Genomic DNA, 16,392 nt, shown 5'->3' on the forward strand with positions numbered 1-16,392 from the left:
ATCAGCATATCAGTTTTTGATAAATCCAAAGATGCTAGTTAACTGAGGCAAGAACTATATAAAATAATGTAGTATTGCAGAAACTTGGTATAGACCAATGTCTCACAACACGTAGACCAATATCAAAGTGCTGATGATACATGATATATACAAAAGGATGACATCATAAACAAAGGAATAATGAAGAAAATTGCCTGTCAGATCTTTGAATAAGAAAGAATACCTCCTTAAAATAATCAAAGGATGACTCTTAGAACATTGCAAAATATTTAAAATTATTCAAATATGACCTCAGACTTTTTAGCTGTGTGACTCTAGATAAGTCACTTTACTCCAATTGCCTTAGCAAAAAAAAAAAAAAAAAAAAGCTAAAACCTTAAAAAAGCACACTTCAAATTCTTGTATGAGCTTGTATGATGAGCAAGGGAAAAATTAATGAGTCAGCACAAGCAACTTTATTTTTACATCTAATAGATCTGTTGCCTCCCACTCCTTAAGTAGCAATTTTTAAGGGACTACCAATGATGAAGAATAGTTATTAGAAGAGTGGCTAATCAACTCCACTAAATGGAAACATCAGGGTTTTTTTTGTTTTTTTTGTTTTTTTTTTTAAGTGTCTGCCTATCTTGAATACTTTTGCTTTACCCTTATATTGTTTTCTTAATATGAGTATGACTGTCTCAAAAGATGAGGAAGAACATATAAAGACTGTGATCTATAATGGTAGAGGGTGTAATCACAGAAATGAAATGACAGCATAGATCCCTAAAATAATCAAAGGATGACTGTCTTAGAATATTGCAAAATATTAAAAATTATTTTGTTTTTTTGCCTCCAGGATGTATTAATATTTTCTTAAATCTTATAGCACATATTTTGTAACTCTGATTTACATATATGCTTTATTCCCCCTATACTGTTAAGATCCTGGAGCTCCAGGAATCATTTATCTTTATCTTTCCCTCAACAGCCTAGGCACCCGACAAAATTTTATTGAATTATCATCAAATTCCAAGATGATATATAAATGAATATCAAATAGGATGGCATGCTCTTTGAGGACAGGACATATCATCTGAATACTCTGTAAATCTCATCACTTGCAATCAAACGTAAACAGTCTCTGAATTTAGTTTATTTTTCAGATTCATTTCACAAAACTCCCTTTCAGCACTGAATTACAATTAAAGTCTTTTAAACTTGCTGTTTCTCCAAGACTGGCATTCTATCACAAATCCCCAAATTATCAGGCTTTTTTACTTAAGTGGTTACATATTGAACACACCTATAGAACATTTATTCCTAGAGTGCAGTGTTTTGTTCCTTTTTCAATTTACAATGGGGGAGGGGAGTATCCCCACCACCTTGGACAGTTCCTTGCATTCAGTAGGCACTAAGTAATTATTTGTTTAAACAAATTAGACACACCATACTAAACATGTAGAACCGTGTGTACACAAATACTTAAGTGACTTGCCAAAGTTCTCACATTTTTAAGCAAAACTAAAGTATGTAATTTCTATGTTTAAAAAAAATTCCTAGAACAAAATTTTTATATTTAATAAAATGAATGAATAGGGTGAATGTGATCAGTTGCAGAAAATACTGAATTATGTGCAAAATTAGTCTGTAAATTAGAACCATAAAATTTAAAAAAAAATCAGGTACAGTTCCAAAACGTTTTGTTTTCAAGCAAATGCAATTTATATCAATATAAGTACATACCAATTACATCACAACCTGATAATTTAATATTACATTAAGTTAATATTTAATTTCCCTACAACCTACAATTATAGCTACATCCCAGGGGTCCCACCAAATGGCTGAATTGTGGTAAGGGAACAGATCTGAATTACCATCAAAATATAATTTCATTTTATATTTCCTCAAAATTAGTTTATCTGAATAGTTTAAAATTATTTATTACTTACTAATTACAATATCTACCACCCACTTCAAGATTCCAAAATATATCCCTATCTTCCTTCAAGTCTTAGCTAAAAATCTTACCGTCTGCAGAAAAGAAGCCTTTCTCAATCCCCTTTATTGGCTGATGCCCTCCCTCTAAGAATTCCTTCAATTTATCTACAATACATCTTATCTATACATAGTGATCTGCAATTTGTCTTCCCCTTTAGAATCCGAGGTCCTTAACAACAAGGACTATTTTCTTTCTTTGAACCCCCAGTGTTTAGTGCCTGCAACATATTAAGTAAACACTTAATAAATACTTGTTGACTTATTTTTATTAAAACTTAAGCATTGCAACTTAGAACGATCTAATCATTTGAAAAGTAGCAGGGGGAGTGGAGGGGAGTTGGAAATCCTCAAAATTAAAAAAAAATTCAAATCTTTGAAAAAGTGCAAATTTGATTATCATTTTTTACTATCAGAGAATTGTAAGGTAAGGTTATAGTACACAAGAAAAGAGTCAGGCCTTACATGAACTGATGCTAAGTGAAATGAGCAGAACCAGGAGATCATTATATACCTCGACAACGATATTGTATGAGGACATATTTTGATGGAAGTGGATTTCTTTGACAAAGAGACCTGAGTTTCAATTGATAAATGACGGACAAAAGCAGCTAAACCCAAAGAAAGAACACTGGGAAACGAATGTGAACTATCTGCATTTTAGTTTTTCTTCCCGGGTTATTTATACCTTTTGAATCCAATTCTCCCTATGCAACAAGAGAACTGTTCGGTTCTGCAAACATATATTGTATCTAGGATATACTGCAACATATCCAACATATAAAGGACTGCTTGCCATCTAGGGGAGGGGGCGGAGGGAGGGAGGGAGGGGAAAAAAATCGGAACAGAAACGAGTGTCAATATAAAGTAATTATTAAATAAAAATTAAATTAAAAAAAAAAGAGTCAGGCAATTATTTTAAGAAGTAAACTCTCACTTTCTAAGTAGTATGTTAACTACTAAAATCCTATAATATATTCTCATGAGAAAGATAGCCTTGCTAAGTTCAGAATTTTTTTAATGGCATTTTTTTTTAAAGTCTCATTAATTTTCAGACTTAATATTAAGTCTGTTGACTGGGACATTAACCAAAAAGATCATGCAAAGGGCTACTTGGGAGGAGAGATGTTAAAATAAACAAAAAAGTCACACCAAAATCTACAACTTTTTCAATTCCCATCTCCCCCCAGCATCTCTGGAGATATCAAACACTGCGCGCAGACAATTCTACAAACCTTTAGACAACTATTCAGCTACGAAGCTACTCCAAGAGATGAAGCGGAAAAACCTCTATTATCGCAACAAATTCAGGGTCTCAGCCGACCCCTTCTTCAGCAAGACCAAAGGAAACCAGCCTGCCATATGGCAAAGCAACGCCCCCATTCCACACACTCACATATCAGGGAGTTATCCCTGATTAATTTCAAAAGCTTATTTGCATTAGACTGCCGGCTCCCCAACCTCCAGCCCCTTCCCGGGGGATGGAGTGGGAAAATCACAGGCCACCTGTCTTTCCAGGAGCTTTGTATGGTCGGAGTCTGGAAGCAGCCCGGATAAGGAGGGGAAGATTACCCCCCCTTCTCTCCCCCCCCCCCCCCCGCACTCCCATCCCCGCATGGCTCTCTCACCGCCCCCCCCCCCCCCATTCTCTCCGTGGCCTCTCTCGAGCTCACCTGTGGGGGCACTGTCCAGGATGCGGAGATCGTAGGCCCCGGAGCAGCGATAGTTGGCGGCCGTACCGTTGTCCCACACCACCACCACCTCTTCGGGGCTCTCGAAGCTGCGAACGGTGCCCACATGGCCCTCGCCGCCGTCCTGCTTCCCCCACTTCCAGTCCGGGCCCCGGACCACCCGAGCCCCGACCCCTTCCACCATCACCCGGTTGTTCCGGGAGTTACTCATCGGGGCCCGGGCGGGGGGCTCCGCTGCTGCAGCCGGGGGGCCCGTGAGGGAACCGGGCCGAGGCCGTACGCTCGGCGGCGGCGGCTGCAGCAGCGAAGCCCGGGGGAGGCGGGGGTTGCTCAGCGGGGCGGTGGCGCGGTCACCTCGGCGAACGCACCCGCTCCCTAGCCGCCGCCGCGGCCGCTGCCACCGCCGCCCCGGCCCCCGCTCAGGCCTAAGCCCGGCTCCAGGCTCGGCGGCGGGGGGCTGCGAGAGGGAAGGGGGGCGTGGGCGGAGACTCCCCTGCTTCCTCCGGGCTCCGGAGCCAGGCTACAGCGACAGCCGCCAGGAGACAACGCTATCCCCCGACCAGGAGCGCCGGGGGCGGGCGAGCGAAGGGGAGCCTTCGCCCACAGAGGAGACGGGAGCGGCGGAGGGGAAACTTTGCAGCTGAGTTCTCTTGTCCCCGATCCCGTCTCGCCAAGGCCAGCTCCCAACAGCAGCCGCCGCCGCCGCCGCCACTGCCGCCTCCAGCTCCTCCCCGGCAGGAGACGGTGGCGGTGGAACCTCCCAGCGTCGAGCGAGCGCTTGCGGCCAACGCGTCCCTGCTCCCAGCCCCCGCGCGCACGACGACGCGCTCCGCCCTGCCGCGGCCTCTTCGCCGTGAGCTGCAGCGGAGCGACGGCAGCTCCACATCCGGGGACTGACGCACCGAACGCTGGAGTCGCTGCTTTTCCTGAGGGGAGAGGGAAGGGGGAGGAGATGTGGAAGCTTCCCGTAAGGTTCAAAGAAACGGGTGGGAGGTGCGAGGAAGAAAGAAGGAATTAAATCGATCAATTAAAAAAAAAAAATCTCCCAGGAGAGAACGATCACACATGCGCGCTGGACCGCTGAGTTTCGCCATAGGATTTGCCGGGGGATCGTTTCTGGCAGCGCCGGGTTGGGGCCCTGAGAAGCACCACCAAACAGCAGGCGTTTCTGCGGCGTCTTATTGGCTAAGAGCGGGAGAGGGCGGGGCTGTAGACGTGTCCTGATTTTTTTAATGGACTCTGTGGTAGATTGTCACGAGGTGAAAGGATAGTGACTATTTTTTCAAAACCAGCTACAGGACGTGTGGTCTGGCAAAGCCCTTGTTGAATTTTTTTTTTCTTTTTGAAATCGGAAACTTATAGAAAATGTGAGAATACTTTTGAGCATATACCTCGAGGACAGGGTTCTATACACACACACATCACACACAGATAAAGAGTTTCTAAATATACAAAACATTTGTAGCAGTTTTTTTCTTTTTACCTCTGTAACAGAACATTTGATTTTTATAGTTGTTTTGAGAACCAAGCACTTGACAAACTTTAGTTTGCAAAAAAAAACACGAAAAACTCCTAAATACTAAACCAAACCAAAAGCTTTTTTTAAATTTTTATCCTTTAAAAATATTTAAAATTCTTATTTAAAGCAGAAAGTAAGTAAGCATCTCTGTATTTCTCTGTTTTAATGGTATATTAATGTATCAAATCGCTATTATCTGACATGATGAAGTTATGGTTAATCTTGGCGGTATGAGAAAACCTCCATTACTGGCTCCATTTTCATTTTTCCCATGCTTAGTCTTTGAAATTCAACGTTTCACACACCGGCTCTGCATTCCCCTTGGGTGCATTTATCATTCTTGTATCCATCCAGGCCCCAGCTGTAACAGAAGATAATTTTGCTTCTTTGCTTTTGTTGTGCTAGTGGTTATTTTGCATCAATCTATTGTAATGTTTTTTCTCTTGATCTTTCCTCTGAACAAATAGAACTGCATTGTTTACAATTCCATATTTCAACAGATTCTCAGTAAACTTTTGGCCTTGAATATTTTCTTTCTGCTTACTAAAATTTCAATATCCTGTTAATCAATTAGATCAAATCCAGTTGACTATTATTTATTACTGGAGACATTCCCTTTCCCAAAAGTATTTACTCATCTCAATCAAATTTCCTAATTTCCCTTAAATAAATAAATAAAAGGGAAGATTTTATGAGCAGGGATATGACGTGGTCAGAATTATCCAGTGGAAAATATTTTGGAAGCTGTGTGGATGATTACTTGAAGAGAAGAGCTACTAGAAATAGGAATATCAATTAATAGATTGTTTCCAATATTCCAAATGAGAGAATTAATGTACTAATTCTAGTTCAGAAATCATGACATAGGATAGTTACTTTGTGAATGGAGGAAAAAAAGAATAAATGCAACAGATATGGAGTCACTCAAGATAGTAAGCTCCATATTGCCCTTTTTGAGTTTGAGATGACAATGAATCATTTAAATGGAGATGGCAATTTGTCCTTCGCTGAACTGGTTTCCAAGATAAAAGTAAATGCTGTTAATGCTAATGTTTCATCAAGAAACACATAGAGGAGTGGGATTATCACACAGACTTGAAGGACTTCTGTGTTGAAGGGTAGGAGATAGATGATAATCCCGCAAAGGAGACTGGAAAAAGAAGTTACTTAGAAGGAGAATCAGATTTTCCACTTGGCAATGGAAAGTATCTAAGGAGTGGGTGGATGATAATGTCAAAAGCCAAGTAGAATGAGAACTGGAAAGAGGTTACTGGATCTGTTAAGATACCTTTAAGAAAGTGCAGTTGCTGTAGAATTATTGGTTAGATAAAGGGAAAAATATAACATACCTGAGTCATATTATAAGTGAGGTGATACTGTGATCTCTCAGGAGCAGAAGAGAGAAGGGGAATAAGTGAGCTGGGGAGGGTGGGGAAGAGGATCAAAGAAGGGGAGGAAAAGGAAGGCCTTCTTTTGGTGCTGAGAGAAGCTTCGATTAATGAAAGTGAATCAAGAGAAATGTTCTGTGAAGAATGATGGAGACCATATGCTGAGTGTCATCTGCAATGATTGGTGTTTGAAAATTTGGCATTTTTCCTGCCTTGTGAAAAAGGGACTTGGAACTTCTAAGGGCAATGGCACCTGAGGGAGTAGGAAGACATGGACCAATGGAGGAGAGTTTGAAACAATGAGGAAGAAACATGACAAAGGGAGTGGTCCCAAATGGAAACTTAACAAAGTAATCTAAAATAATAGTTGGTCAAAGAACAAATCATGGAAACAATAATCATGTGAAAGGAATTGATAATGATAAAATAAGATATTAAAATTTCTGGGATACAGCTAAATCAGTCCTCAGGAGAAAAAAAATCATATCCCTATAAGCATGCATTAAGAAAATAAAGAGAGGATTATTTCCAGAGGCAGAGCCAAGATGGCAGAGATGACACACATTTCTCTCTGATCTCTTACAACCCTCACAATAATTACAAAATCCAGCCTCTGAATTAGCCCTGGACTGGCAGAACCCACAAATATTGGGAGAGCAACAAATTATCAGCAAAAGATAATTTTGAAGATCACCAGAAAAGGTCTGTTTCAACTGGAAACAGGAGGGAGGCAGCCTAACACAAACAGCTGAGCACACATACCAGCACAGACAGCGCAGAGTAGCAGAGTAGTGCAGACTCCATATGGCAGAGAATCTATGAGGAGGAATCAGCAGCAGTGTTGGCCACTCTGCCCTGGCTGCAAACCAGTAGATCAGCAGTTAGAAAACATCCAACAGAAACACAAAAGGTAAAAGTGAACCCCAAAACGCCAGAATCTCAAGGGACTTGGCCACGCCCACCCAGCACTGGGAGTGAATCAGCACTGACCCAGCATAGCCCCTGTGGCTTATAGAGGAAGCCACTGCTTTAGAGAAAGCTTGGAAACCCCCCACCCCCGCCCTAAAAGCAGATCTTAATTTAAAAAAAAAAAGAGTAAAAAAGTAAAGAGAACTTTACTGATGATAGACAGCTTTTATGGTAAAAGAGAAGAACAGATTTCAAACCCTGAGGAGACTAAAGGCAGATTGTCTGCCCCAAAAGGTGATATAACCTGGTCCCCATCACGCAAAGCTCTCCTAGAAAAAATTTAAAAGCATCTTAAAAGAGAGCTAGAAGAAAAAAGGAGAAAGGAAATGAAAACTTTGCAAGAAGGTTTGGAAAAGGCATATAACTCATTAAAAGACAGATTTGATAAAATGGAAAAAGAAAACAACTCCTTAAAAAACAGAATTTGTGAACTAGAAAAAGGAAATAACTCCTTAAAAAACAGAATTTGTGAAATGGAAAAAAATTCCATAGAACAAAACAACTCACTTAAAAATTCGATTGGACAAGTACAAAAAGAAATAAAAGTAAATGAAGAAAATAATTCACTAAAATTCAGAACTGAACAAATGGAAATGAATAACTCAATGAGATAAGAATCAGTCAAGCAAAACAACAACAACAACAAAAAAAAAATAGAAAAAAATGTAAAATATCTAATTGGGAAAACAACCAACCTAGAAAATAAATCTAGGAGAGACAATCTAAGGATTATTGGACTCCCTGAAATCCATGATAAAAAAAGAGCTTAGACACTATTTTTTAGGAAATCATCAAAGAGAACTGCCTGGATGTCATAGAATCAGAAGGTAAAATGACCATAGGAAGAATTGACCGAACTCCTCCTGAAAAGGACCCCCAAATTAAAACCCCAAAGGAATATCATGATTAAATTTCAGAACTATTGGACCAAGGAAAAAATATTACAAGCAGCTAGAAAGAAACAATTCAAATACTGAGAGCTAAAATAGAGATTATGCAGGACCCAATAGCTTCCATTTTAAAAGATCAAAAGGCCTGGAATCTGATATTCCAAAAGTGAAAGAACTTGAAATGCAGCCAAGAATAAATTACCCTTCTAAACTGAGCATTTTCTTTCAGGGAAAAAGATGGACATTTAATGAAACTGATGAATTCCATTTATTTTTGATGAAAAGACTAGAGCTAAACAAAAAATTTGACCTTCAAATAAATATAGAACTCAAGAGAAGCATAAAAAGATAAAAAGAAAGAAAAAACTCTTGAGAACTATTTCTGTTATGGGTATACATAGAGAATACATGTATAATTAATTTTACTGTCATAATATAAAAAAGAAACTAGAACTGGAAAGGGGATTGTAACAGAAAAAAGGGGGAAAGTGGAGGTAAAATGAGGGAAATTACATCTTAAGAAGAGGCAAAGAAAACCTATTATAATTGAGGGAAAGAAAGGAAGGTGACAAATATTGTGTGAATCTCATTCTTATCATATTTGGCTCAAAAAAAGAATATTAGATATATTGGGTTTCATCAAGAAACTTCTCCCACCTTACAGAAAAGTGGGAAAGGAAAGGCAAAAAAGGGAAGGGGTAGGCTAAATAGAAGAAAAAATAGAAATAGTAAAGGAAAGATATAAGAAAGGGGGAGTTCTCTAGAGGAGAACAACTGTTTGAAGCAAGTAGTGCTCATAAGTAAAATACTGGGGAGAAGGGAAAGGGGAAAAGGAAAGTGAAAACTATAATTTGGGGTTATTAAGATGGCAGGAAATACAGAATTAGTAGTTTTAATTGTAAATGTGAATGGGGTGAATTCTCCCATAAAACATAAGCAGACAGCAGATTGGATTAAAAGCCAGAATCCTACAATATGTTGTTTACAAGAAACACATTTAAAGCAGAACAACACATATAGAGTAAAGATAAAATGCTGGAGCAGAATCTATTATGCTTCAGGTGAGGTAAAAACAACAAAAAAAGCAGGGGTAGCCATCCTAATTTCAGATCAAACAAAAGCAAAAACTGATCTAATTAAAAGAGATAAGGAAGAAAACTATAACTTGCTAAAGGGTACCATAGATAATGAAGCAATATCAATATTAAACATATATGTACTAAGTGGTGTAGTATCTAAATTCCTAAAGGAAAAGTTAAGAGAGTTGCAAGAAGAAATAAATAGCAAAACTATAATAGTAGGAAATCTCAACTTTCCTCTCTCAGAACTAGATAAATCAAATCACAAAATAAATAAGAAGTTAAAGAGGTAAGTAGAATAGTAGAAAAGCTAAATATGATAGATCTTTGGAGAAACTTTAATGGAGACAAAAAGAAGTACACTTTCTTCTCTGCAGTTCATGGAACCTATACAAAAATTGACCATATATTAAGACATAAAGATCTCAAAATCAAATGCAGAAAGGCAGAAATAGTAAATGCATTTTTTTCAGATCATGATGCAATAAAAATTACATTCAATAAAAGGCCAGGGGAAAATAGACCAAAAAGTAATTGGAAACTAAATAATCTCATCCTAAAGAATAAATGTGTGAAACAGCAAATCATAGACACAATCAATAATTTCATCCAAGAGAATGACAATAATAAGACAACAAACCAAAATTTGTGGCATGCAGCCAAAGCAGTAATAAGGGGAAATTTTTTTTTCTTTTCTTTTTTCTTTTTATTTTAGCTTTTTATTTACAAGATATATGTATGGGTAATTTTTCAGCATTGACAATTGCAAAACCTTTTGTTCCAATTTTTCCCCTCCTTCCCCCTATCCCCTCCCCCAGATGGCAGTTAATTAAAAAAAAAAAAGACCAATACATGTTAAATATGTTAAAGTATAAGTTAAATACAATATATGTATACATGTCCATACAGTTATTTTGCTGCACAAAAAGAATTGAACTTTGAAATAATGTACAATTAACCTGTGAAGGAAATAAAAAAGGCAGGTGGACAAAAATAGAGGGATTGGGAATTCTATGTAGTGGTTCATAGTCATCTCCCAGAGTTCTTTAACTGAGTGTAGCTGGTTCAATTCATTACTGCTCTATTGGAACTGATTTGGTTCATCTCATTGTTGAAGAGGGTCACATCCATCAGAATTGATCATCATATAGTATTGTTGTTTAAGTATACAATGATCTCCTGGCCTGCTCATTTCACTCAGCATCAGTTCATGTAAATCTCTCCAGGCCTTTCTGAAATCATCCTGTTGGTCATTTCTTACAGAACAATAATATTCCATAATATTTATATACCACAATTTATTCAGCCATTCTCCAATTTATGGGCATCCACTCAGTTTCCAGTTTCTGGCCACTACAAAGAGGGCTGCCACAAACATTCTTGCACATACAGGTCCCTTTCCCTTCTTTATAAGGGGAAATTTTATATCTCTAGATGCTTACTTAGATAAAATAGAGAAAGAGATCAAAGAATTGGGCTTGCAACTAAAAAAGCTAGAAAAAGAACACATTAAAAACCCTCAATCAAATACTAAACTCGAAATTCTAAAAATAAAAGGAGAGATCAATAAAATTGAAACTAAAAAACTATTGAATTAATAAATAAAACTAAGAGTTGGTTTTATGAAAAAACAACAAAATAAACCTTTGGTTATTTGATTTAAAAAAGGAAAGAGGAAAATCAAACTGTTAGCTTCAAAAATGAAAAGGGAGAACTATTCACCAATGAAGAAGAAATTAGAGCAATTATCAGGAGTTACTTTGCCCAACTTTATGCCAACAAATTTGACAACCTAAGTGAAATGGAGGAATACTTGCAAAAATACAAATTGGCCAGATTAACAGAAAGAGGAAATAAATTACTTAAATAGTCCCGTTTTAGAATAAGAAATAGAACAAGCTGTTAATCAATTCCATAGGAAAAAATCCCCAGGACCAGATAGATTTACATGTGAATTCTACCAAACATTTAAAGAACAATTAACTCCAATACTATATAAACTATTTGAAAAATAGGGAATGAAGGACTCCTACCAAATTCCTTTTATGACACAAACATGATACTGATACCTAAACCAGGTAGGACAAAAAGAGAGAAAGAAAATTATAGACCAATTTCCCTAATAAATATTGATGCAAAAATCTTAAATAAAATATTAGCAAAGAAATTATAGAAAATCATCCCCAGGATAATACACCATGACCAAGTAGGATATATACCAGGAATGCAAAGCTGGTTCAATATTAGGAAAACTATTAGCATAATTGACTATATCAATAACCAAATTAACAAAAGCATATGATTATCTCAATAGAGAAAAAGCATTTGATAAAATCCAACGTCCATTACCAATAAAAAACAGTAGAGAGTATAGGAATAAATGGACTTTTCCTTAAAACAATCAGTTTCATCTATTTAAAACCATAAGTAAGCATCATATGTAATGGGGATAAACTGGAATCATTCCCAATAAGATCAGGGGTGAAGCAACGTTGACCACTATCACCATTACTATTCAATATTGTATTAGAAATGCTAGCTTTGACAATAAGAGAAGAAAAAGAGATTAAAGGAATTACACTAGGTAATGAAGAAATCAAATTATCACTCTTTGCAGATGATATACTTAGATATAGATATATTTAGAGAACCCTAGAGAATCAACTAAAAACTATTAGAAATAATCTGCAACTTTAGCAAAGTTGCAGGATACAAAATAAATCCACATAAATCATCAGCATTTTCATATATCACTGACAAAATCCAACAGCAAGAGATACAAAGAGAAATTCCATTTAAAATAATTGTCAATAGTATAAAATATTTGGGAAACTGCCAAGGGAAAGTCAGGAACTATATGAACAAACCTACACAACACTTTCCACACAAATAAAGTCAAACTAAGCAAATGGAAAAATATTAAGTGCTCTTGGATAGATTGAGTGAATATAATAAAGATGACAATACTCCCTAAACTAACCTATTTATTTAGTTCTATACCGATCAAACTCCCAAGAAACTATTTTACTGACCTAAAAAAAAATAACAAAATCCATCTGGAAGAACAAAAAGTCAAGAATTTCAAAGGAATTAATGAAGAGAAAAACAAATGAAGGTGGCCTAGCTGTATCAGATCTAAAACTATATTATAAAGCAGCAGTCATCAAAACCATTTGGTAATGGCTAAGAAATAGAGAAGTTGATCAGTGGAATAGGCTAGGTTCATAGAACAAAACAGTCAATGATTGTAGCAATCTTGTATTTGACAAACCCAAAGACCCCAGCTTTTGGGATAAGAATTCACTATTTGACAAAAACTGCTGGGAATATTGGAAACTAGTATGGCAAAAAGTAGGCATAGACCCACACCTAACACTGTATACCAAGATAAGGTCGAAATGGGTTCATGATCTAAACAAAAAAAAATGATATTATAAACAAATTAGAAGAACATAGGATAGTTTACCTCTCAGACCTATGGAGGAGGAAGGAATTTGTGACCAAAGAAAAACTAGAAATCATTATTGATTACAAAATAGATAATTTTGATTATATTAAGTTAAAAAAATTTTTGTACAAACAAAATTAATGCAGAAAAGATTAGAAGGGAAGCAATAAACTGGGGAAACATTTTTACATCCAAAGAATCTGATAAAGGCTTCATTTCTAAAATATATAGAGAACTGACTCAAATTTATAATAGTTCAAGCCATTCTCCAATTGATAAATGGTCAAAGGATATGAACAGACAATTTTCAGATGAAGAAATTGAAAGTATATGTAGTCACATGAAAAGATGTTCCAAATCAGTATCCTATGCAGATTAAGACAATTCTGAGATACCACTATACATCTCTCAGATTGACTAGGATAACAGGAAAAGATAATGACTGATGAATGTTGGAGGAAATGTGGGAAAACTGGGACATTGATACATTGTTGGTGGAACTGTGAATGTATCCAACCATTCTGGAGAGCAGTTTGGAACTATGCTCAAAAAGTTATCAAACTGTGTATACCCTTTGACCCAGTAATATTTCTACTGGTATTATATCCCAAAGTGATTCTAAATGAGGGAAAGGACGTCATATGTGCAAAAATGTTTGTGTCAGCCCTCCTTGTAGTGGCAAGAAACTGGAAACTGAGTGGATGCCCATCAGTTAGACAATGGCTGAACAAATTATGGTATATGAATGTTATGGAATATTATTGTTCTGTAAGAAAGACCAGCAGGATGATTTTAGAGAGGCCTGGAGAGACTTACATGAACTGATGCTAAGTGAACAGAGCAGGACCATTATACACGGCAACAACAAGACTATACAATGATCAATGCTGATGGGTGTGGCTCTCTTCAACAATGAGATGATTCAAACCAGTACCACTTATTCTGTGATGAAGAGAGCCATCTAAACCCAGAGAGAGGATTGTGGGAACAGAGTGCAGACCACAACATGGCATTCTCACTCTCTCTATTGTTATTTGTTTGCATTTTGTTTTCTTTCTCACTTTTTCTTTTCCTTCCTTCTTGATCTGATTTTTCTTGTGCAGCAAGATAACTGTATAAATATGTATACATATATTGGATTTAACATGTATTTCAACATATTTAACATATATTGGACTACCAGTCAGCTAGGGGAGAGAGTGGGGAGAAAGAGGAGAAAATTTGGAACAAAAGGTTTTAAAATGGTCAATGCTGGAAAAACTACCCTTTGTAAATTAATTAATTAATTAGTTTTTTAAAAATAAAAAATAAAAAGAGAGGATTACCAAACTGAATATGTATTTTCAAAAACCAGAAAGTCCGTAAATAAACTTAAAATGGGCACAAAGCCAACAATATTGAAAAATTAAAGGAGAGATAGATAAATTTGAAAGCGCCCCCCAAAAACATAGAAAAAATTAACAAAACCAAAACTAATTCTTTTTGGAGAATTACAACAATTAATAAATCTTTAAGTAATCTGATTAAAAAGATGAGAGCATAAATCAGATTAATAAACTAGCAAAAGAGGAAGAGTAAAATCACAACAAAACCAGAAAAAATAAAAATAGCAAAACATATTATGCAAATCAATTATATGCTAACAATTAAGAACACAAAAGATAAAGGAATTCTTTAAAAATAAAAAATACTCAAACTATCAAAAGTCTGGATAGAAGTTTAAAATAACCTAATTTCAGAAAAGAAAATTGATCTAGAAACTAGCATGGGGGAAGAAAAATAAACAAAAACTTTCTGGTTCTGATGCATTCACAGAATTTTATCAAACTTTGAAAGAATAAATAGGGCGCCTCCTTCACAAATTATTCTCAAAAATAGAAAAAGAAAGCACCCTATCAGATGCATCCTTTTATATGACAAACATAGTTCTAATATCTAAACCAAGGAATGACAAAATATAGAAGGAAAACTAAGGGCCACTATAGATTAATAATAATATAAAATTAATAATAATGATTACTTATCAGTAATTGAGTAATAACTCAATTACTATTGAGTCACTAATAGTTACTCAAAATTTTTAAACAAAATTCTATCAAACAAACTAAAACAATTTATCTGAGAAATCATAATGATTAAGTAAGATACATGCCAGAGATACAAGGATGGCTGCATTAGGAACATAATCAACACAATCATCCTAAAAACCAAACCATTCAAAAACATATGATTATCTCAATACATGCAGAAAAAGCCTTTGACAAAGTACAACACCCATTCATGCTAAGAAATAAAAGAAAAGTATCTTTCCAAGTTTTTCTAAAAGCAACTGGTTCATCATTTTTTATGGCACAGTAATATTCCATCACAATCCCTCAATTTCCAATTCTTTATCACCATGAAAAGTGTTGCTATAAATATTATTGTATATAAAGGTCCTTTTCCTTTTTCTGTGATCTCTTTGGGATATAGATCTAGCAGTGGATTAAAAGAAGATCAAACTGCTGGATCAACAGATCCACTTTATAGTATTTTAGGCATAGTTCCAAATTATTCTCCAGAATGGTTGGATCAATTCACAATACTATACACAATACTATACACAAAACTATTAGTGTATTAGTGTCCCAATTTTCTTACATCTCTTCCAACATTTGTCACTTTGCTGGCATAGTAGCCATTCTGATAGTTGTGAGGTGATATCTCACAGTTGTTTTAATTTGCATTTCTCTAATCCACAGTGATTGAGGGCATTTTTTTTTCATATGATCATAGATGACTTTGATTTCTTCTTCTGAAAACTGCCTGTTCATATCTTTTGGCCATTTAACAATTGGGGAATGACTTACATTCTTATAAATTTGACAATCCTCTATCTATTTGAGAAATGGCCTTTATCAGAAAAACTTGCTGTAAAAAATTTTTTTCCTGATTTCCTTCTAATCTTGTCTAGAAAACTTTTTTAATTTAATGTAACCAAAAATTATCCATTTTATATTCCATAATGCTTTCTATCTCATGTTTGGTCATAAATTATTCCCTTATTCAAGATCTAAAAGGTGAAATATTCCACGTTCTCTTAATTTGTTCCTGATATCACCTTTTAAATCCAAATCATGTGCCAATTTTGACCTTGTTGTGATATTCAGTGTAAGATATTGAATTATACCTAGTTTCTGCCAAACTACTTTTTAGTTTTCCTAACAATTTTTGTCAAATAATGAGTTCTTGTCACAAGCTTATATTTGAGGGTTTATCAAATGTTAGATTACTATGGTCATTTACTACTGTATATTGTATACCTAATCTATTCCACTTATCTACCTACCACTCTGTTTTTTAGCCAGGACCAGATTGTTTAGATAATTACTGCTTTGTAATGTAATTTGAGATCTTGTGCTGCTAGGCCATTTCCTTCACATTTTTTT

At 36.0% G+C, this 16,392-nt stretch overlaps 1 protein-coding gene across 1 annotated transcript in view; it reads right to left on the reverse strand.

Moving 5' to 3' along the window:
- The window catches only part of MIB1 (MIB E3 ubiquitin protein ligase 1), a 158,448-nt gene extending 154,454 nt beyond the window's left edge, over nucleotides 1-3,994 (reverse strand). The window contains exon 1 of the mRNA XM_051970353.1: nucleotides 3,654-3,994. Coding sequence (XP_051826313.1) covers nucleotides 3,654-3,882 — 229 coding nt within the window. The 5' untranslated portion in view covers nucleotides 3,883-3,994. The remainder of the gene's footprint in view (nucleotides 1-3,653) is intronic.
- Nucleotides 3,995-16,392: the final 12,398 nt, after the last annotated feature.

This window comes from Antechinus flavipes, chromosome 1, assembly GCF_016432865.1.
Source record: "Antechinus flavipes isolate AdamAnt ecotype Samford, QLD, Australia chromosome 1, AdamAnt_v2, whole genome shotgun sequence".
Taxonomy (NCBI): domain Eukaryota; kingdom Metazoa; phylum Chordata; class Mammalia; order Dasyuromorphia; family Dasyuridae; genus Antechinus; species Antechinus flavipes.